Raw genomic sequence first — 25,090 nt, forward strand, 5'->3', positions numbered from 1 at the left:
ATGCTGAATTTGATAACTGTGCTATGGTTATATACAAGAGAATGTCTGTTTTTAGGAAAGACACATTGATACATTTAGATTTAAAAGGGCATCTTGTCTTCAACTTTCAGAAAACAATACACATATATATACATACACAAAATAAGTGAGTCAGAGAGAAAAGGAATGAATGATAAGCAGTATGGTACAATGTTAACATTTGGGGTTTCTGAATGAAGGTTATGGAGAAATTGTACTACTTTTACAACTTTTTAATAACGTCTGAAATTATTTCAATAAGTTAAAATGAAATTTTCTATGAACATATGTATAAATGAATTTTAAATACACACTTTGAGTTTGTCATTTTTTTCTATTGCCACTCTTCACAATGATCACTAACATGCAAACTCAGTTATAAAGCAAGTAGAGTAAAAATTAAATAACTTGGAAGACCAGAAAAGGCTATTAGGAGAGTAAAGAAGGTTATTAAGAGAGTAAAAGGTTTAAAACGTGGAGAATGAGAAAGAGAGGTAACCAGAGGAAAAAAAGGATTGCAGAGAGCATGACATATGTGCCACAGAATGCTCACCCCTATGCTAATATATAAATTTACACTCAAAAATAATTGTATTCTCCCTGCTATGTCTTAAGCATATGTCTGATATTGCTCTGGAAGTTAAGACTTCAAAAGCAGCTGTGTTGACCAGCATAAAAAAGCAAGGTTTAACATCCTTCCTAAGGGTGGGCACATCAGAATTTCTAAGGATAAGGAAATGAAGTGCCCACCCTTATGTAGGATGTTAAACCTTGCTTTTTTATGCTGGTCAACACAGTTGCTTTTGAAGCCTTAACTTCCAGAGTCTTCAGACAACATTCCAGTATTTAAGAATTCTTAATCCATGGCAGAAAACATCATCAAAAACAAACAAAAAAGCATTCACCAAATCCAGAAAGAAAATCAGGAAAACAGTTGGTAGCTTTTAAAAAAGGAATTGCCAAATAGATTAAAAAACAAAACAAAACAACGACAAAACAGGTTTTCACCAGGCCATTGAGCAGGAGAAGAATTTGGTGTTGCATGTTCTTCAATACTTTCTGTCCTTAGTCTTCGACGATCACTTAAAAGAAGTCCTTGATATGCCATTCCAGTAAACTGGTTTCCTTCTGTTTGACTGCTAAAACAAATATAAGGTTCAGTTCTTTATCATCTTAACAGAGGTAATAAGAAATTGTACTTTATACATATTTATTTTAGATGATTATAATAAAAACAAAATTCTTAACACTCAATTCACTGTTCTAATAAGAATTTATTTTAGTAAGTTCTTGAAATTAGTTACAAATGTTCATTGATAGTTTTTTAAAACAAAATACCAATTTTACTATGTTGGGCAGATGACTCTTAGTCTTTTAAAATCTTTTCCAGATGCCACTGATACTTTGAAATCTTTTCTATATTCACCCATTTTGGTATTTTTTTAAAGTCTGAGGTAAGGAGACTACTGTTGGTACTAGGATATATTAGAAAGTTGCAGGGTACTATTTTGTTGCATTTCTTAGCTCTGCAAAGTTGTACAAGCTTAACCTTGAATTAAATCTGGAGAATCATATTTTAGAAATACCCAATCCTAAAACCAAACTGTGCCTAAATATTACTTCCCTTATCTTTGTGGAATTGAGGAGAATACAGAAGTAAAAGTAAAGGTGACACCCTTGAGGGTTTCTAGCTCAAGGACTAAAAAAACACATCTAAAAAAATTTATTTGAATTCTCATTTGGCACCATTTTAACAAGGGACTGATAACAAACAAGTTGTCTTTGAGCATTAAGATGACCACAGTCAATTAAATAAATTATTTTCCTTTATTTACACTTCCAAGTCTTTGGAATACTTAGACATGGCCTTATTAGGCTAAAATCAGAGTATAGGCCATATTGAGAGAGTAATTCCTTATACAATATCAAATCTTCCCACAAAAGACTGCTGAATTTTGAAGAAAAGAACCCTAGACATATGTTTAATATAAATTTAATGTGATTTTATGTATATTACAAACTTTTCACTTATTAATATAATTCACTTAACTCTGGGTCATCTTTCCAGGTGATTCAATTTCTTACTACTTACATTGATTGTCCTAACCATTAAAACGCAAAGTATACACTGAAGGAGGCAATTGCACATTTAAAAAAATTCAAATTATTACTTCTAATTGATATCACATCCAAAGACTTTTATATTATACATTAATGCATAAGTAAAATTTATTTTAATAACTCAGTATTAGGAATGTACTTCTTTCAAAAGTATTTCCTCTTTCAACTGAAAACCAGTTAAACAAATAGAAGTTAATCCAATGCTAAAAGAAATAGTTCTTAAGGAAAAAAAAAATTTTTAATTTCATTTTATAAATTATTTTGGATAGTAAACAACACTTCTCTTCTTGAAAACAAAAAAGACGGTGATGATGGTAATTTCCATTTACTAGTTATCATTTTGTATATGTCCCTGTTGTTACCAGGTTGACAGCTAAACTAAACAAATAATTATTTGCTTTTTCATTCTCTCTCATCTATTAAAGTAAATATGGCGGTCATATTTGAGTATTTTTCAGTCCCCAGTAAATAGAACTTTAATATAACTCTGGAACAGTTTAATATTTTTGCTGTATTAATATTATTTTGGGGTGACTTTTTTTTTTTTTGTTACCTGTAGCTATGACTGTCACATAATGCTTGGTAAATTGATGCAGAAAGTGATGCTGCTAGTGAATGAAGTGTGTGCACCTAAAACCAAAACAGCCACAGTTACATTTTATACTAACATCTCTACACAAAGTAATATCTTAACAATTAGAAAATACTCAGGAAACTAGCAATATCATAAGACTAGATCCCATATGAGACAACTAACTCTACTTTAAAACTTCTAGAATAACACTCACCTAACTTTATATGCATGCCCACAATGAAGCTAACTGATACATCTTTATCAAATATTTACTTACTGTGAGCCTGCCATTTACCAGGCCCTGGGCAAAGTGTCAATGTCCATATTATTGGGACTGTCCTCACCTGCTAATAATTAGCTTAAATAGTAATATTTTAAAAAGCAGAACCAAAGTAAGTAAAGACTTTTCAGAGTTTTAATTTAAACTTGCATTATGACATTTTCTTGATCAAAATAAAAAACTGATCTTATCAGAAAGAATAAATTAAATGCTTAGAAAACAATCACTGTGTGAAATGGCTGATTTTCCAGAAAGCAAATAATTTACTTAGTATTAAAATTAAAATTTTTAATTTAGAAAGTTTAAAAATTATCAAAATATAAAAACCACATTCTAAAGTACCATAGTGAATCAACATCTTCAGACTCATAAAATCTTAAAATTTGAAGGAAACTTAGAAAGGTTCATACACTTTGAAAGCCTTACCTAAATTTCTAGGAGTTGGAAATGTTTACTTAGAATTTATATGCATTTAATGCCTTTTCTGGGTATCCATATTCACCTAACAAATAATTTAAGTAATCTCTGCTAAAATACTAATATAGATTTATTTATACTATGGATTAGAAGTCTCTAATAGGTTGATGTGACCAGTAAATCTTGGGTCCTTCAGAAGAATGTACTACCAGAGATCAAACAGGCCTTTCAAAAGAAAGAAATAAAAAATAAAAATGTTTGGAACCTGAAATGACATCAACCACTGGTACTGGAAAAGGCACAGCACAAATACACTTAGGGGAGCACAGTGGGAGTCTGGTCAACTCTCCAGATCCTGTCAAGCTCCCTAGGGTTTCTTGGAATCTATTCATTTTTCAGTTTTTCAAACAGAGTATAGGTTTAATTTTGGGTAATAACTCTGCCAAAACTCTGATTGTCCCTAACTACTGTACAGCCTCCAACAAATACAATCATCAGGGAAACAGTTACAAGGATACTTTCTCTAAGAGTATTTCTGATCAATCATGGTACTCTCAGATACCCCTAGAACCTGTATTTTCACAATATCTTGGCATATAAGCAAACAGTCATAAAAATATGTCTAACTTAATGGTTCATTTAAGGGGAATGGAGGATCTAAAGAAATATTAAGCGGCGAGAATACTATCTAGGAAATTAATTTTATTACCAAAAGAGTGTTAGTCTGTCTTAAAGGAAGACAATAACTTTTCCAGAAATAAGAAGAAAACTTACTTTTAAATTACATTCATTGGACAAATAGTCTTGAACTGATCAGGAGTAGGTAGCATATAAGAGCACTTTAAAATATCTCCTCTAAGTTCATGTTGGAAGACAAGTATATTTACCTTTTCAGTGTGTGCAATATCAAATGATCATAAAATTTACATTACCTTCACATCTCCAATACTGGGATGAGGTGGTGTTTTCATCTGAGCAATAGTATAAAGTATATCATGGATGTGATTATTTAAGTATAATACAGGATTAGCTATGACTGTTTTTGTTGATGCAATACTTGCTGAAAGCAGAGGTAGGGTGGTAGGTAATGGTAGTGGAGACTGGAGCTGCTTCACTGTAGTTTCCTGTGGGCAATAGATTATTTTTTGCAAAGCACTTAAAATGAAGGAGGAAAAACAATTAATAGTTATTTGATAAAAATACTGATGAATATTTAAATATAAGCAGTATATTCATGTACTTATTTCCCCAGTCTACAAAAAATTATTGAGCACCCAATATGTATCAGGTACTACACTAGATGCAGAAGATAAAGATGAGTATGAGCCGTGCTCTCAGGCTTTTAAAAGCCTACTCCTAACTCTGAAAACTTCAGTCTAAAAGTACCCATGTTGATTATAAATATCTACCTCCTATAAATTGAGGAGCTAAACAATTTAGATTAACTAGTAAAAGGAGCTTTATAGCTGTAACTGGAAGAGCTATTGAAATTATTAAAACTAACCAAGATTGAAAAGTGAAGCTCATACCTGCTGTGATTCTTGTAGCAAAAATTTGAGTTCCATCCTTACTGAGGCCAGACCACCACCCTGAGCCCCATGAAGGCTACAGTAACTAAGAAAAACTCTTAGGAGATCTTGGTTTTTCTGCAACCACAACTTTCGTCTTTCTGCATGCTCTCGTTTAGCCTGCAATCTTCGTCTTTCTATTTGATGGCGCTCATAGGAATCAATATCTGGTCTGTCCACCATTTCTTCCTGATTCAGAAGATCACTCTCTGCTTTAGAGTATGTCCTACTGGCATATTCTTTAATAACTGTTTCATGATTACATATCTCATGCAAGGCAGCGATTTCTTTTTCAAGCCAGTTATAGAGTTGAAATCTGAGTTTTCCTCCATCCACTTCATAACCTGTAGCCAATGTTCTTAGTTCAGTCATAAGGATCTTTAAACAAGCTCTGAATTTTAGTTGTTCAGCAATCACATCAACTTCAGTATCACCTTCAAGACAATCCTCTTCCTGAGGAGTTAATAACATATTAGGGTCTGAGCCTTTTTGATCTTGTTTATCTTTTCCCCTGACATCTGTACTTTTCATTACTAAGCCGACTGTATCTTCTTCCTCTTCTTCTAAGGCACTGTCATGGTCTTCACCCCAATCAAGATTAAGAGGTTCCTCATTCACTTTTACTACTGGCTGACTCCAATCAAACTGTGATGAAGTTACATTTGACCAATCAATGCCAGAACTTCGTTTGCTATCACTCACAGTTTTTGATTCCGAAGGTATATCACCCATCTTTTTAGAAATGAAGTCAGGCTGGTCTTTTTTTGCAGGTAAGGCAGATATTTTGGTAACTTTTGGAATTTTAGAGAGTACCTCCAAGGCTAAAACAGGGCATCCAACTTTAAAATGAGCATTTGCAGTGGTAAAAAATAATTTTCTTTCTATGAGGTTAATTTTATCAACAAAGTTTTTCTCAGTTTTGAGACCTACAGTTGCCAAAGTTCCTTCAGGGGAGGCAAGGTTTCTTCGAATAAGCAAAGGATGAGTTCGAAGGTAGTTGTAGAAACTAAACACCACTGGATTACAAGATTTGATGATAACTGTAGAAATCAAACAGATACAATCACAAGATACTATGTTAATTTGTATTTATATTACAAATGAATAAAGTATGTCAGCATTTCCTCAACATAAAGGATACTTAAATATTAACCTAGGATAAGTTAAACTATATACCTCCATGTAATCAGTAAAACAACACAGCTGAAATAAAAAGAATTTCCCTCTGTGCTGCTATCAAATGTATACAGAATATGTTAAGTAAAAGATGGTGCAAAAAACAGTGTATCATAAACTATGTTTCATCTGAGAAAGTGGAGAGGTGATACATGCACACACGCTTCTATTTTTTAATGGAGGGAAAAAAACATGCAAAACATTAACTGGTTCCCTAAAAAAAGGAGGAAATAGGATAGAGAGATCAGGGAGAAGGCTTGATTTTTCTCTGAAAATATCTGAAATGTTTCATTTCAATACCATGTCAGTATTTTATGACTTTTCAAATTATTTTTTAAATTCACACAAATGCAAAATTAAAGAAATGATTCTGTGTATCGAATTGGTAGCATTAACCACACAGAGAAGAACTATAAGGTGACTTTAAAACAAGTAATTAAACTGTACATCCTTAGTGGGATATATCATAATAGCAAAAATACCTACAAAAAAAAAAGCTTTATTCTCAGTAACAATGTTATAAAAAATAATTGCATTATTATTCTGAAACTATTGTATGCATATAACATATAGCAAATAATTATGCTAATGGCATGAGAATCCAAGCTTTTCATTATAAGACACAAATTTTAAATCTAAGCAGAAAGAACCCTACAATATGTATTTCAATTTGAAATTTCAGTGTGAACTCATGAATTCTCAGAAAAAAAATTCTCTAGCTGCATTCATTGAAACAGCCTAGAAATGACAACCAACAGCAATGAGAATCCCCGTGTGCATTCTGTGGTCTCTAAATATTATCCCATACTGAAGGATCCAGGATTCTTTGAAGGAATGGCCATTTCCAGGTCTAAGGCAGGAAATGTACAAAATGAGCCTGAAACATCTTGCCAAACCAGAAAGCAAAGAAACTATCAAGGAGTAATGTCAAAAGGATTCAAGAACTTGAAGAAGCTGCCTTTGGTTAAAGATGGGATAATCTGTGGTAATTCTATTCTTAATTTTTTGAGGAACCTCCACCCTGCCTTCCATAGCAGCTGCACCAGACTGCATTCCCACCAACAGTGTATGAGGGTTCCTTTTTCTCCACAGCCTCTTCAACACTTGTTACTATTTGTCTTGTTGAGGATAGCCATTCTAACTGGTGTGAGGTGATATCTCATTGTAGTTTTTATTTGTATTTCTCTGATGATTAGTGAAGTTGAGCATCTTTTCATGTCTATTGGCCATCTGTATGTTCTCCTTAGAGAAATGTCTATTCAGGTCCTCGGCCCATTTTTCAATTGGATTGTTTGTTTTTTTGTTGTTGAGTTGTATGAGTTCCTTATATAATTTGGATATTAGCCCCTTATCAGAGGCGTTGTTTGCAAATATCTTCTCCCATTCAGTTGGTTGCCTCTTTATTTTGTCGATGGCCAAGACATGGAAACAACCAAAGTGTCCTTAGATAGATGACTGGATAAAGAAGATGTGGTATATATACGTGTACACAATGGAATACTATTCTGCCATAAGAAAAGATGAAATAGTGTCATTTGTGACAACATCAATGGATCTTGAGATTATTATACGCTGAGCGAAAAAGTCAGAAAAAGTCGAGAACCATTTGATTTCACTGATATGTGGGCTATAAAATTGAAAGGAACAAAGGAACAAGACAAACAAATAAAGAAACAAAAACTCATAGACACAGACAATAGTTTAGTGGCTACCAGAGGGTAAGGGGGGGTGGGTAGATGAGGGTAAACAGGGTCAAATGTATGATGATTGAAGAACTGACTCTGGGTGGTGAACACACAATGTGATATACAGATGATGTATTACAGAATTGTACATTTGAAACCTATGTAACTTTACTAACCATTGTCACCCCAACAAACTTTGATTTTTAAAAAAAGATGGGTTAATCTAAGCATCCATAACAAACTGCAATGGATTGAAACACAAATCTATCTAAATCCGTGAATTCAAGATAACCTTTAAAAAAATAAAATCTAATTACTCAGCTTTGTAGGATGCTAAGGAATCAAGTTATTATTTTGAAAACTGATTAATAGAAAGAATCAAACATTTATTTTCCCTTTCCTGTACATACTACTGGACTTCAGTGTAATCAAACAATTGCTAAGGAATACTACTCAAGAGAAGTATTCCAGCTCATAAAAGGGTAAAATGATATAATTAGAACATCACCATTTTACAACCACTAATAAAATAAAGAATCACTGATGGCTGTTAATACCACAAAAATGCAAAACAAGTCGGCATTATGAGGCCCCTGATGAATACTACATATGAAATATTCCTGCCCAAAAATCTGATAAAAGACTCTAGAATCTTAATTACTAATTTACAGGAAAAGAACATGTTAAATTACACAAAGGTACACAATCAGCAAAAGACAAAAAACTACAGGATTAATAATCTAACTTCCTAAATAAATTGCAAGGGGGAAAAAAAAGAGGAAGGAAGAACTATGGATTAAAGTAGACATAACAATTCACAACATATAGGCCTCATTTGGACCTTAATTCAAACAAATCAATTGTATAAGATTTTATGAAATAACCAGGGAAACTTGAACACTGTGTATTTGTTGATTATTAATAGAATTTCATTAAAATGGTATGTGTTATGTTTTTTTGAGAGTCCTTATTTTTTAGAAATGCATGTAGAAATATTTACAAATGAAATGATATGGTAAAATACACTTTAAAATAAATCTATGTTGAGAACGGGAAGGAATGTAAAGTATAGAGTATGTATGACACAATGAGTTGATAACTATTGAAGCTGGGTGATGGATTCACAAACTTTCATTATATTATTTACTCTTTTATATGTATTTGAAATTTACCACAATAAGCTTTAAAAAATTAACCTGGAAAACAATAAGAAATAAGTTACACCTTCCTTCTATAAAAATTACCTGGGTAACTCAGATATTTATTAGGTTGCCGCAAAAGTAATTGCAGTTTAAAAGGTTAACAATAATTGCAAAAACCACAATTACTTTTGCACCAACCTAATATTTTTTCTAAAGGTTTTCTTTTTATTTCCTTTCCTTTAAATATTATTAAAATATTGTATTTATCATTTGTAAAAAAGAAAGTAAAAATGGTGCCCTCATCTCTTTATCTCATAAGCTCTTTCAGAACTTAAAAATAGTAAGTAATAAAACTATAAGGCTAGAAAACTATAACTACACACAGTACAAGATGAAAAGTAAAAGCTTAAATCTCTCAACTCCTATTCCCAAAAGGTAATCAGTGACCAGTATTTAGTTTCTTGTGATTTGTTCCAGGAAACAATATGGGGAGAGGGAGACCAAATACTGTGTAAGCTCACATTCGTGTGTGTATGCATGACACAGAGGGTGTCCAAAAAATGTATACACATTTTATGAAAGGAAAAAACTATTAAAATTACGCTGATGGTAACCACTTTGAGCACCTCTTGTAAGTGCAGAAGTCAAACATAACTTGTATTTATCTTTTGTTATGGGTATATAGAGAATTACAATTTTGATAGTTTTTTCCTTTCTTAAAACATGTATACATTTTTGGGGCACCCTCTGTATATATGTAAAATGCAACAAGAATCAAACTGTTCTGCATCTGTTTTCATTTAATAATATAGCACATATTAACACACCAATTTATTACCTCATTTTTAATGACACTGTTTGTATATTATGGGTATAATTTATTCTATTTACTTAGAATGCTCCATTTTTTAATTATTACCAACAATGCTGGTAAATACCCTCTAGATACTAAAAAATCTAAATTATTTGGGATAACTAAGAGTAAAAGAACTTTAGCACATAAGAATAAAGTTTTTCTAGGCCCATGCACTAAGCCAATATGTGAAACAGCCAAAATTTATTCTTAAAATAAATGGGGGGCAGCCAGTTTGCTCAGTGGTTAGAGCGAGGTGCTCATAACACCATGTCGCTGGTTCAAGTCACACATGGACCAGTGAGCTGTACCCTCCACAACTAGATTGAAAACAACTTGACTTGGAGCTGAGCTGCGCCCTCCACAACTAGAATGAAAAATGACTTGACATCCTGGAAAAAAACACTGTTCCCCAATATTTCCCAATTGAAAAAAAAATGGCTATGTAATTAAAAGGAAAGAGCTGTATTATGTGGCAAACATTCTGTATGCTTCAGTTTAATAGATACGAAATTCGAATAGCATGGTAGGAAATTCTATCTTACGATATACCGTACTTTGCCATGTATAATGCGCTCCTGTGTATAATGCATACCCACATTTTTGGCCCAAACTTTCAGGGGAAAAAATCTTTAGTTTTAATTTTTTAATTCAAATTTTTATTTGTTTATATTTAGGTACTTGTTTTTTGTATTATAAATGAATTTTAGCATTTATTTATTATTACACTTTTAACTCATAAGCATAAGTAAAAGAATTAAAAACATTTATATAGATACCGAATTAGTACTACCCATATATAATGTGCATTACTTTTCCCTTACAAATGTGGGGAAAAAAGTGCACATTATACATGGCAAAATACAGTATCTCAATATATCTGTAGGAGTAAAAATGTGTGTGAAATCTTCTTACACTACTCAAACTGATAACAAAATGTTAGACTCAATTACAAATAGTAAGTGACTAATCTTTTAGCCACACAAGAAATTTTGATAATAATTTCTCAAAGGTGAAAAGTAAATCTGGTAATAATTGGTTTTTGTTTCTGTTTTTGATCTACGTGAATATTAGCTCAGAAACTGTCTTCTTTTATAAAAAAAAAAAGAGAAACTTAGAAAATGTCCTACCTTGATGATCATCATCCTCCTTTGGTGTTTGTTCTAATAACGTGTCCAAGGCTTGGACGTAATCTTTCATTACCCAATAGGCAAGACTACGCAGAAAAGGATCAGGGTGTAACTTTTTGCAATCAAATCCTGAGTTATCCTTTTGATAACCCAAAATCTTCTGATTTAGGATGGATATATAAGTGGATGAAGTCTCAAATTCAGATTCATATAAACGGGCAATAACCATGGCTAGCTGAATATCTTCCATTTTTTCAAGACATACCTGTAAAGTTTAATATTAAAAAATACTTAATAATAATTATTTAGAGATATAAAATATCCCACCAATATCTTGAAATTATCTACCATTTATATTCTCACTGGGGAAGGAGAGGCAGGGTCCAGAGGTTGAAGTGTAAATGATTGCCTGATAGATTAAGGAACAACAAGAAAAGCAAGAAACCAGAACTTAGTAGCTTTCCAACCTAGGAAAATCATTTATAAAATAAAAATAAAAGTATATCAACATCATCTCAGATTCAGGTCAATTTAAATTAGTAACATTTATTTTTAAATGAAATGCCACTTACGACATTTGAATTTAGATACGTCAGTTCCTCTTAATTTCCAAATGTATTTCCATATAAACATAATTATTACTGTTTTAAAGGACTTTCTCTTTATATAGCAAATAACACATGAGATAAAACCACATATTCTAATTATTACTCTCTATGAATTTATATTCTAATATAACTACTCATCTTGAGAATTTGAGATCATTCAGGCAACAAAAGCACTTTTCGGTCAATCAACATAACATGTCTTTTCTTTGCCTGAGTATCTTCTAGGCTAAACTTCCCATTTCAAAATTGTAAACATTTGTTAGTTTAAAAAAATCATACACCTGAGATAATTTTGAAAATATGACTAATTCAAATGTAAAGTACTTTCATTTTGTTGGATATTTCCTATTTCTTCTATCGTGTATTATTTCCATTGCTATTTTTCCTTCACTATTTCCATTGCTATTTTTCCTTCACTCATTTGGATTGCTCATAATGATAGTACCCTACGAGGAAGATATCATAAATAAATAGAAACATTTATAATTACTCTCTTAACCAGTTGCCAGGATTATATTTCAAAAAATGCAAAGTTTTGTCTCTTCACATTCATTTGCCAATACCTAGGACAACTACATTACAAAACAGTACAAAATGCAATTTTAGTTCTATATTTATGAATTACATTTAGAAGAAAAAGAACTTCAAGTATCTGCCTTTCTACACTAGATAAGGAGGTTGTGATCTACATATGCTTTAAATAGTTCAGAATCACAAGATGGCCAGTAAGAAGATATTCATAAACCATTTTTGCCATTTTTCATACATTTATACTTGAAATGCATATACTTATCTTGAAATGAAATATTTGTACATAAAATGTTTCATCTATGTTTCTCACTTAAATTTATTTATAATTTCATTTATCACAGTGCCACTATTTAAGTTCAGTAACTTCTGTAGTTATTCTCCATCCTTTCAAACATATGACAAAAAATTACAATCTGCTCTACAATCTTTCCAGGTTTTCAATCTCTTGCAAGTATTGCATAGTACATTTTCTTATTTATACCTCTATGGCATCTTTCAATGAACCAGCTAACAAGAAAAAAGCAGCAGATTGTTCAAAGCGTTGTTTTCCAAGTAAAGAGAAAGCATTTTTCAAAGCAGCTTTACGCCACCTATCTTCATTAAAGTTGTGGCTGAAAAATGTTGTCATTTTTTCATCATGCTGTGACCTGGGAACCAGAGCACAAACATCAGTGGTTAAACCAAATTTTAAGTATTTTGAATCCTGTACAGAGTATGTGAAAATGAAAAATAAAAACCTTAAATATCCATCTAAAAAAAGAACAATAACCCATAATAGGCGTTTATTATCAAGCTTCTCTTCACTTCTTCTAATAAAGAAAGCTCAAATTACCCTATGTATACATAAATATGAAGCAAGAGCGTTTTTTACTTTCCAAAGTGCTTTTATCAACTTTTTTTTTAAACAACATACCACTTTTTAGGTAAATTGAAACAATATTATGCTTGTTTTTCCAGATAACTGAATCAAGGCACAAAGAAGTAAGCTGATTTGATCAAGCTCATATATCTAAATACTTTCAAAAGTATTAGGCTTCTATTCACAGCACAACCTTCATTGAATTAAATCACGTTGAGTATTAAGGCAACTTACCTAAACAGACCCCATACTACTGCTTTCTTCTTCATTGAAAGGTAGAATAACGCAGCATCCAAGGCATCATTGTTCCTTTGAAAAGAAGCTTTGGCAACCTAATTGGTGAATGAAATATTATATTAACTTAACCATTTGATAAAAAATTACAACCATCTGATAAAAAATTTATAGCAATTAATGCTTCTTTCTGCTACCTCCATGGCTGATAGAAACCATGGAGAGGGGAAAAGGTGGCTCTATTCCACAATCTCCAGTATCTTATGATACATGATCTTAAAGATCACCATTTGTATGTTAGCAATAATAAAAATAAGTACCTTTCACTTATCTTATTGAATCACCACAATCCATGAGGTACTAGTATCCTCATTTTACATGAGGTGACTGAGACACAGAGAGGTTAAGTAAATGCCTACAGTCACACAGTAACAGGAGAAAAGGAAGTAGAACCCTTGTAGTAATAAAACTGTCTAACATAGGAAACAATAAAGAAGGCAGACTATTTAATAGATGTGATCTTTTTCTTGAAAATTAAATATATTTCTTAATGTTTTATAAAAGTTAGAATACTAACTTCTATGATATATGTGATGTCACAATTGAAAGCTCTCAACTGATACTGATACAGACATCTGTGAATAAATATCAATTACACATACACATACAATCACATTTATAAAGTTACAGACAAAAGTAAATGCTCCAGGATTTTTAAAACAATATGTTTTTTTTAAAAACATACTGTTCTGATATTTTGCAAATTTTGACAATTCTGAAGGATTGACGCAGTCTTTCTGGCATGTAATTAAAATACAGAAGGTTGAAGCTCCATTATTTTGAAGACCTTACAAATTTCAGTTCTTAGAAATTTAATGAGAAAAGGTCTTCTTTTTTTTTTTTTTTTTGTTAAGGAGGGCACACCGCTCATGGTGGCTCATGTGGGGATCAAACCAGCAATCTTGGTGTTATTAGCACCATGCTCTAACCAACTGAGCAAACCGGCCACTCCGAGAAAAAGTCTTAATGAGCACATAATTCTCCTTGTATTATAATGATAACCTCCTTTCAGCCATAAAACCAAAGCTGCTGAATTTATACAATCAACTCAGAGTAACTTTAAAAATTATTAAGCCAGTAACAATGTATATAATTATATTGTTTTGAACACAATACCAAATAGATGATATATCTCATTTCTCAAAGAGACTGAGATAACCTCTGCAAAACATGGATGTTTTACTAGCTCACATTGACTGATGGTGAAGCAAGAAGCTACCAAGGCATGGGAGAGAGGGGAAAGATACCTAAAATCATATCACAAAATGCTTTACTCTCAATATTTTTATTTCTCTTCCCATTTTTTAGTATTTTTCTCTGCCTTCAATCACATAACTTAGTATTCCAATGTTTAATAATTTTAGAGGAATTTTTATTCATTTTAAATTATGGATTTATAATACAGAGAATGCCAAAAAAAAGTATATACATTTTAAGAAAGGAAAACTGTATTAAAATTGTAATACTCAATATATACTCATAACAAAAGATGAATACAAGTCATGTATATACATTTTTTTGGCACCCCCGGTATATAAAGGCAAAAAATTTACCTTTTAATTTTAAGAAACATTAGGTGTGGAAATAAATCGTTATGTATATACCAGCAATATTCAATTATAATGACACAACCCACTGTTGACAAGAAATTAAAGAGATCTTTGTAGGTAACATCTGAAACATTTCAGGCAAAATACATCCTTTTTTCCACTGCTGTACACCAAAAACTAGATTTCTTAGTTGGTGTGAGAGAAGTTCCTTCTGACATTTGTGCCTATTTTGAGAAGAGAAATGCTGATATCTTATTAGCTGCCTTACATGGAGCAGGAAAAATACACTTTTATCCTCATATGTCAAATTATGATCTGAGAACCATGCACAGCAGAATCACAGGACACTAAGCTAAGATGCCACAGCTCTGCCACCCCCAACCTACCAAATGAAAATCTCTGGGAGCAGGACTGAGGGATATGTATTTTAAATAAGTTTGCCAGGTGATTCTTCTGACACTAAAATTTGAGAACTAGAGGAATTAATTCCTCTGGGAGAAATACATTTGTACTTCACAAATGTAGTATCATTAATTGTACTTCAGGAATTTTAATGGACTCCTAAAAGTAAAGAGTGAATGAGAATTCTGCTTTCCTAAACCTCACAGAGTAGAAAAGGCACAGACTAAATCTAACATTTATAAGTGATAGGAGTTTGGACTGGTTAACTAGCCTCTCTGAGTCTTAGTTCCATCAGGTAGAAAACAGAGATGTGGCCGATGAGAAGATGAAATAATTTATCAAAAGCAACTAGCACCAAACCTGGCACACAGTAGATACTCAACAACAGTTAGTTTCTGCAACACTGAAAAAACTTTCAGCTTCCATTAACAATTTTTTTTCTAAAGGAAATCTATCAGAAAACTGATTCTAAAAACGTGTGTTAAAAAAATTTATTGCATGATTCATTTGCTGCCAAAGATGTCCTTCAAGTACACACAAATCAAAACTTTTTATTAAATGGTATTTTAAGTGTGCACAGGAAGTTTGCTGTTTATTAACTTAGAGAATACTTTATTTAAAAAGAATGATTGTCCTATGTAATGTATACAATTAATAAGAACTTAAGTTTACTTTCTAAATTTACATTTTTTCATTTTTCTTAAACTAGAACACACCTCGACTGAGAACAGAAAATATTGCTATTTCATAAAAATTATAAACTCAGTGTATATGGCAAAAGACAAATGATATACTGCACAGATGTTTTACAAAGGTCAAGTTTTGGAATCTACAAAACATTTTATTTAAGAAATTCTCAGAATCTCAAGATAAACAAATTCCCCACTACAGGTTTTATGGAAGATAATACATTTTATCCTTTAAAAAAAACAAACTTTTTTTTAACTTCAAAATCCAATGAAGTAAAGTTACCTTTTCAATGCATCTTCGAAGAGTGTTAATATTCCTGACCCACCAACCTATTCCCATAGCTCTTAACTCAGACCATTGAGGGTCTCCTCTCTGAATAGCAGGAATCATATTAATTAGTTCTTCCTCAGCCTCAGAATGAAAAGCCCAGGCAAAATGGCAAGTAGACACACCTAAATCAGAAATACAAATAATAACCTTCAGAACTATATCAAAAAAGAACAAAAACAATTTTTCACATACTCACGTATTCAATCATTCTGGAAAGAATTTTCAAGCAAAAAAAAAGGAAGTTTTTCATCATTCAGGATTTTATACTATAACGCTTCTAAATACAAGATTAGTGACAGGATACACAAAACCAAAATCTTTTTCCCAAACATATTTGCTTTTTCCCCCCACTGCAAAAATAGACACTAAAACTTACTCATTAGAAAGAAAAGTGTTTGAATATGGAGGCATTCATAGGTACACACAACAAACGTATCAACAGCGAAAGCTTTGGTCAAGTCAAAGTATCTTGCCCCATGTGCCTGGGTATCCTTTCACAGTTCCACTTGCTTGGGGACCATATCCTTTAGTATTGAATAATGCAAAGTACCCCATTCATCTCTCTGACCAAGGAGCTAAGTATCACTTCAAAGCAAGCTCTAAACTTCATGAGTTCCAGGGAATAACAGATAGGAGGCACATTCCTCTGCCTTTAGTGCCTTGGTTGAAAGTAGTTTAAAACTACCTAATATTGATGAGATAAGGCACTGCCTAATATTGATGAGATAAAGCAAACTCCTTTTGCGCTGGTAGAAGACTGACAGGGACCTAGGCTGTATTTAGATGCAACAAAATGGATTTAGTGACACCATCAGACTTTGAAGTACAAGTGAGTTTATCAATAATTTAACTACTGATAGATAACACTTCGCTTAGAGCAGATGAAGAAACATGAGGGGAGTAGACCACACTGAGTGGTGACCGATAGTGAAAATGATGGGAAGAACCCTGAAAAGCTTAGGAAAGAAGCCAAATTAGTCAAAGCAGCCATCTCTGTGAACCCATTTTGTAAAGAAGTGTCTGAGGTCAATGATAGTCACATTACAATACAGGCCTCTCAGTGCTATAGGCCATCAATATTACTACATATAATGTTTTTCATTAACAACTACTATACAAATTTTACATGTAGTTCAAAGCTTTTCTAACAATTACTGCTTTAAAATAATTCCCTTAGACTCTATAAAAGAAAAAAACCTGTTGATGATCATTTTAAATAATAATGTTAATTTAAATTTCCCATTACTAACATTTTTTTTAATTAAAATTTATTGGGGGGACAATGGTTAGTAAAATTATGTAGGTTTCAAGTGTACAATTCTGTAATACATCATCTATATATCACATTGTGTGTTCACCACCCGTAGTCAATTCTCCTTCTATCACCATGTATTTGACCCCCTTTACCCTCATCTACCACACCCCTTCCCCCTTACCATCTGGTCACCACTAAACTATTGTCTGTGTCTATGAGTTTTTGTTTCTTTATTTGTTTGTCTTGTTCCTTTCAGTTTTATATCCCACATATCAGTGAAATCATATGATTCTCGACTTTTTCTGTCTGACTTATTTCGCTTAGCATATAATAATCTCAAGATCTATCTATATTGTCACAAATGGCACTATTTCATCTTTTCTTATGGCAGAGTAATTGCTAACATTTATATATAATCATATTTGAAATCATATCACAAAAATCAATGCAGTAAGTCTTTACTGCCCTTATAAATTTCGGGGTAAAATGGACAAAACTAACTAACATCATTTGTAGTTTTTCAGAACCTATAAGGCGGATTTTCTCACTATTTAAATCTTTGTCTGATTTAAGTGATACTACATGAAATAACTGACACTTTGCTTTAGAAATTGCTATTATACAGTAATGCAAAATGCATACTTTAGATGATACAAAATTTATAATATAAGAAAGTAATATGCAATATATTACATTCTATACCCTTAAATAAAATAATTAAATTTTTGGTATAATTAAAAGGAAATAAAAACATACACAGGCATGTCAAGAGAATTAAGCTCAGAAAACAAGATTAAGAGCAATGAATGTACTTGGTGAAAAAAGGTATCGGAAAGAAGAAGATCAAGTACAGCATAGGGAATATAGTCAATGGTATTGTAATAACTGCGTGCAATGTCAGCAGGGTAGTAGACTTGGGGGTGTTATCACTTTGTGAGGGGTGTAAATGTCTAATCATTATGTTGTTTTGTACACCTGAAACTAATAAGAAAGAAAGAAAAAGAACAGGCTCTTATTTTTATTTGCATACCAACAGCAGACTATTCTTTGCAGTTTATCTGTTCTTCTTAGCTTTTCTATCTATACACTGGCCACTTAACTTTTTCTCTGAAAACTGTTCACAGGACCATCCCAGGGCAACAACAGTCACTTCTCATCTCCAACGATTTAAGTGTATTAAAGGGAGAATGGAGTTTGACCACGCTTTAGAAATTTAAGCTGTTTTAAATCCCCCTAGGCAAGGTACACAATTGTCATTAAGTAATTCAGTACCATTTGACTACCATTTAAAACTAAAATTTACAAAAACATTAAGACACCATTTTTTAAACCTATCCAAATGGCACAGATTGTTTAAAATGATGTCAAGTGTTGGCAATGGGTTGAGTGTTGGCATCAGCAAACATTGCTTCTGGAAATGTAAATTAGCACAGTCTTTCAAACTGTGGCAAGACTTATCAAGAGTTAAGAATTGTCAAGCCCTTTGACTCAGTAATTCCACCACTAATTGCACCACTAGAAAACATGAGGACATAATCAGATAGATACATATTTACATGCAATATTATAAGGACATTCACTACAGTGATAATTCAAATAGAAAAATACCCAGCAAAATTTGTTTCAAAAATAAATTGGATAGATGAAATACAGTTTAGACACATGACAGACTATCAGATTACAGAAAATCATATTTTCCAAGAACATTTATTGAGAGTAAAGAGTGCTATGGGTAAGAATAACAAACCATAAAGTCTGCTATTCTATTATAAGCCCTGCAATACTAACACATATTTGAATAGGGCTATGTCCAGGATGCTGGTATCAAAAGGAACATAGTCTAATGAAAACTGCACTGGACTGGGATTCTACTTCCAACTCCATTAATACATAGCCCTATATCTTGGGCAAATCACCTTAAACTCTACATTTTCAATTTTGTAATCTACAAACAAGAGGATGGTAATAAATCCTTGTCTCAAAGCAGTGTGTGCGGCAGTATGCTGCAAGTATGCAGATCTACTGGATTCCTGTATGGCAGATATTCCTGAAACATCAGCTTTACTTGTGAGTAAATGACTTAGATTACATTAAAATAAACAAATTATAACATGTAGGGCAAAATTTATATAATTTTTAATGAAAAGACATTAGACATCAAAGAAATTCAGGGCCGCATTGGATTACAACATCAGGCAAATCAGGTTTACTGCTAAGCTACTACAACTTTATTGAGTAAAGTCTGAGAAACTGAGGTATATGAGGAAAAGTCAAAGAATAGAGCTAAAAGATACACAGAAAAATGATAAGTGGGTACTACGTAACAGGAAGATCTTAAATCTAGTGAAAGGTATGCTACGATTTACCTAATGCTTATACACAAATATGAATACACCAACCACTTCTATACTGAATAAAAGTTGTACAAACAAGGAGTTAAATACCTTGATGAAGTAGCTGTACTCGGTATAAAGGAGGTAGTGATGTCAAAAGGCATGTGTGCAAGCGCATAGCTAATAAGTATCTCAAACCACACTCGTCTAATGTGTCTCTTCCTGTAATGTAAATAGAAAATATGTTTAAGGAAAAAGGAATGCAACAAGTCACATAGCGATCAAAAGTTAGAAAATAATAAATTTAGTAATGATAATTTACACAAATACGTAAGATATTTTTTTAGTGTATTGCTTCGTGAACACTTTAATATCTTTACTAAAAATACCTTTACAAAAAAACATAAATACTAAAATTCAAATAAAAAACAATTGGAGAAATATAATTACCTATTGATACAGGTAACAACAATATTTATAGCTACTCATAATAAATGAGAAGGAAAGAGATCTTGAAGGCCAATAAAAATATGTTAACTATAGTAAGTTAGACACAATTTTTAAAAATATTCCCTATGTGAATTTAGATGAGATTTAAGGACAAGAATTATATAACTAAAGCGAAATCATTTATTACATAATTAAATAGGTAATATTTTGTAGGCTGGTTAGCTCAACTGAAACATAATACTATCAGAGATTTGAAATTTGATTCCCCAGGCCAGTGCTACAAAAAGTTAAGGTTGAACCATAATGATTCCACAAATTTACTTTTAGTCAAAAGTTGAACAAAGGTATGAAAGTGTGGTAAGTTTAATCAAAACAGCCGCTACTGTATAAAAGCAATCCAAATGTATTAATAGTACCCAATCCAGTGACTGCCATTTAGGAAATACTCAGAGAATGTTGAATAACATTTTTTAGAAGAAAATAAAATGTGTTAAATTGTCAAAGTTCAAGTTCCAGCTCTTTTTCCATTAGCTATATTCATTCATCCATCCATTTATTTATCCAACAAATTAAGTATCTACTACATGCAAAGCACCATTTAGGTACTGGGGTTTGGCAGTGAATAAGGCAAAGTGTCCACTTTCATGGGGCTTACATTTCAGGAGACAGAGACAAACAATAAACAATGTGTCTAGTAGAAATTAATGCTATGGAGAGAAATAAAGCAGGATTGAGAAAAAGGGAATGCTGGAGTTAGAGGGTTGTATTTTATATAGTGTGGCCGGGGAAGAACTTTCCAATAAGATGACATTTCTGCAGAAATCTGAAGAGGTAAGAGAATGAAATATGCATAAATCTGGAAGAAGAGCATTCTATGCAGAGAAAATATGTGCAAAGACCTTGAAACAGGGATGTGCTTGGTGGTTTGTGGGACCGCACGGAGGCCCATATAGTAGAGCGGAAATGAGCACAAATCCCAGAGGGCCTTATATGTAGACCACTGTAAGGATTTGGCTTTTATTCTAAAGCGAGGTACGCATCCACTCACCAGGGGATGAGCAGAGGAGAGAATTAATGCGATTTTGTTGTAAAATAATTACTGGTTCCTATATGAAGAACAGACTGAGGTAACAAGAATGAAGCAGTTTAGGAGACTTCGTCAAAAATTAGTCAGAAGATGACAGTGACTTGGACCAGAGTGGTAACAAGAGAGGTGATGAGAAATGACTGGATTCTAGATATAGTAGAACTGAGAGCATTTGCCAGTGGACTGGATATAGGGTAAGAGAAAGTAGAGTCAAGAACGCCTCTAAGTTATCTCACCTGAACAAATGGAAAAATTCATTTACTTAGAATCCATGTACTGAGATGTGTAATTTATTTAATCTCTGAACTTCAGATTCCCACCTGTGAAACAGAGACATTCATTCCTGCCTTATCTACCTCATGAAAGTCCATCATTACCGGATGAGCCATTTTTATAATGCCTAGCTAATGACATAGCTTTGTATCAGAAAGTTCAAACTATTTTTCATGGATTGTGGCATGCCTACTTTCTTAATGTCCCAGAGTAAAAACTCTAATATATATTATGTTTGCTCCAAAGGTTTAAGGCTATTCTGGGGAGAATCTTGCTCTGTTGCACACAAACTCAGAATGATTAGGATTTTTTAAATTAGCATAGTTAGAAAATAGGTCACAGACAAAACCCTCTAATATCTCTAGTTATTTTAATCTACAGAGTAAAATTTTGGGGACATATTATAAGGGTATAAACCTCTATGAAGAGATATATTCTAGGTGGCTTTGAGGAAGTCTTTTTTCCTCAAATTTGGAAATCCTGTGACATAGTTAAGAATACAGGCTTGAAGGCAATGATTTATCCACATACGAACTCCAGTTCTGCCACTTACTACCTGTGTGATCTTATTAAGTCTCTTAATCTCCCTAAGGATCAGCATCTTCATCTATAAAATTAAATACAATGATAGCTACCCACTAGAAGATTATTGTGATTGTTAATTATGATAAAGTACACGAAGTGCCTGGCACATAACAATTCACTCCTCCACAATATTTATTGAATGAATGAGCAATCATTTTCAGTTTCCTTTGCTAAAGACATCATTTAAAATCAGCACCATTACCTTCAACTATCTGCATAAAAGAAAATGGAATCTAGTTTTAATAGGCAGCTAAACATTTTCTGGTTACAGAATGAATTAAGCAAGACACACATTATATTAAAATATGTGAAAACCTCCTTATCACGAGACTTTATGGAGAAAATAGGGTAATTATAAAAATTATTTATACCTAGAAATGAAATGGTAAGATGAACAAGCTGAACCCATGAGGTGCCTATAAGCCTTGTGGCTCAGAAGTAAAATTAACAAATGGGCCATTAGTATCACTAAAAGTAAATAAACAAATAAAACAAAGAAATCAATCTGTTTGGAAAAAATGAAAGACTATATACCCGAAACCATACCAAAGTATCAGTGTAAAAACTTATGTAGCAATGTGCCGATACCACAAATCCACAAAGTTATATGCATAAGTCACAGCCAATGCCAATTGTCTTTTGTTCACAACTAATCATATTGTGTAATAATAATTATCTATTAGACAGGTCTTTTCCCTGCATGGTTCAAAGAAAGACTGCAATTTAATATGAGCCATTACTTAGATAAACAAACAATTCTATTAATAACATTATAAACTTTTAGTGTGAATATTTACCTGAGTAACTTTTATCTCTATTTTCGTCAAGTTCAGTACTGGTGGTAGCCACTGTATCAGCCAAAGCTACAAGGAACATCTGTTCCAAACGGGTAAGGCCTGGCAGACTTGAGTGCATAAGATGACTTGAAAGGACCCTAGCATGTTCTTGGCCAAAGTAAGCTGGTCCATACTGGGAAAGATTTATTACTCTTGATTTGTTTTCTCTCTTTTCTGGCTCTAAATTGATATCATCTGTTGTTATATCCTGTACTTGGAACAGCTCTGAATACTGATCCTCTGGTTGACTTGTGGTATGATCTTCATAGCTCTGTGGTATTTTTGTACTTTCTTCTGAAATTCTGTAGGTTGTATCTTGATCTGCAGCAAGCAATGCATACAATGGGAGTGGAGGAATAGAATCTATCTCAGTATAATCTCGAGTACCGTCTTTTCCTATGGTGACTGTATCTTTTGCTGTACTGCCACTTACACTAATGGTTCGAGAAAGATGTCGCTTAGTTCCTTCTCCAGCATCAGCATCTCTAACTACTGCAACTTCACCTGCAATACATTTTACTAAATGAGAGAGAATAGCTTTAGCCCTGCGAACTTTCCCTAAATCCATCAATTCTAACAGCTGAGTTGGATGATACTGTGGCAGAGTAGGGGAAAGTACATGTGCGGCCTCAAATAAGCCACCATCTTGAACTACAGTTGGTGAACAAAAAACATCATCAGCAACAGCTGTTCCTTCAACAATACTTTTTCTTGACAACATATTAGATTTAAAGACAGAATGATCTTGTGCTGCAGTCTCTTCTGCATCAGGACTATCAGCTTCAGTGTCTCCAAATTTGACATCATGCTTCCACTGTGCATATACATGCATTTCACAATCCATTCCTACCACCAATATCCCATCTCTTACCCACGAGAGAGAAACAGGTAGTGAAGGTGTACCATCAACAGAAGACAATAAGTCTATAGATCTAAGAAGAACCCATCTTGACCTCACTCCTTGTTTGATACTACCACCTAATGGTAAAGTAATGACAGCTACTCCATCCTTACTGTTGGTTTGTTCAGTCACAATTCCTGAAAGACGCCCATACATGAAGATATTAGCACCAACCCCCACTGTGAGAATGTGGGAGCCATCTTCTTTTGATACCCAGTCCAAATGTACTAAATGCTTGATATTCGGAATAAGATATCTATCCTTGCTCAAAAGGGCATCTGATTTGCTATACACAAACAGATTACTGTCAACACTGACTCTTGAATCAAGTACACTCCCAACCTTGACCAAGTCATCAAGATGAATTGTTTGTTCTAAAACCCATTCTGACCCTCCCGTAGATTCACATTCAAATATGCAAACATGCATGGAGAATTCTTTGGAAACAAAACCATTGTGTTGGACAGGTTGTTTGTAAGCCACTGCAAGGCGACCTGTGTATGAACAGCTAACAGCAACTGGTCTTCCCACAATGCTCACTGTACTGCTATTATCTTCTCCTTCATCATTCATCAAGGGCCATCTCCTCCAGTGATAGGTTTCCTTCTCATTACTTTTACATTGTAGGTTGGTTTCCATACTACATTTCCAGAAGCGTACTTTATTGTCAGAACAAGTTGTAACCACTAAATAAGGTGCAAGGCACACTGGATAAATTGAAGAGGAACTCAGATGGCCTTAAAAAAAAAAAGAAAACAGATAGTCATAATAATAGAACCACAAAATAAAATGCTAATAATCAAATTCTAGAATGTGATAAATCCAAAGCAACTCTGAGTTTCAGAATAACTGCAGATCCCCCTTAACTAATGTCCTACACTAAATGCCCAGTGACCAAGGTATCTATAGAAGTCTTGAACAGCCCACTGGTGAAATCAAACTATGCGATAACAATCATTTAATTTGTTTTTAGGTAATTAAGTTTAAATGAGGCAAATATTTCATTAAAATAAAACTCAAGTCAATCCTTAATCAATAAATCTGTAATTTTTATATGCTTTCACCACAACATGTCTCACTGGACTTTCATCCTATATCTTTTATCACTTTCATCATCGATGCCAAAGTAATCTTTATAATTT

General features: G+C 32.9%; 1 protein-coding gene across 8 annotated transcripts in view; it reads right to left on the reverse strand.

Annotated features, from left to right (window-relative positions):
- The window catches only part of DMXL2 (Dmx like 2), a 123,273-nt gene that overhangs the window by 20,513 nt on the left and 77,670 nt on the right, over nucleotides 1-25,090 (reverse strand). For 4 of the 8 annotated variants that reach the window (XM_088797207.1, XM_088797203.1, XM_088797205.1 and 1 more), the window contains exons 18-27: nucleotides 23,009-24,685; nucleotides 19,928-20,038; nucleotides 16,181-16,350; nucleotides 13,197-13,294; nucleotides 12,585-12,750; nucleotides 10,965-11,229; nucleotides 4,940-6,018; nucleotides 4,343-4,534; nucleotides 2,693-2,769; nucleotides 1,027-1,154 (exon numbers count right to left, since the gene is read on the reverse strand). In XM_088797207.1, the coding sequence (XP_088653333.1) occupies nucleotides 1,027-1,154; nucleotides 2,693-2,769; nucleotides 4,343-4,534; nucleotides 4,940-6,018; nucleotides 10,965-11,229; nucleotides 12,585-12,750; nucleotides 13,197-13,294; nucleotides 16,181-16,350; nucleotides 19,928-20,038; nucleotides 23,009-24,685 (3,963 nt within the window). Of the gene's footprint in view, nucleotides 1-1,026; nucleotides 1,158-2,692; nucleotides 2,770-4,342; nucleotides 4,535-4,939; nucleotides 6,019-10,964; nucleotides 11,230-12,584; nucleotides 12,751-13,196; nucleotides 13,295-16,180; nucleotides 16,351-19,927; nucleotides 20,039-23,008; nucleotides 24,686-25,090 lie in introns of all 8 variants that reach the window. The other 4 variants (XM_088797206.1, XM_088797202.1, XM_088797204.1 and 1 more) reach the window with 1 other exon arrangement.

The sequence above is a fragment of the Rhinolophus sinicus genome, chromosome 3 (genome assembly GCF_057876585.1).
Source record: "Rhinolophus sinicus isolate RSI-liver-muscle chromosome 3, RSI-T2T, whole genome shotgun sequence".
Classification (NCBI taxonomy): Eukaryota; Metazoa; Chordata; class Mammalia; order Chiroptera; family Rhinolophidae; genus Rhinolophus; species Rhinolophus sinicus.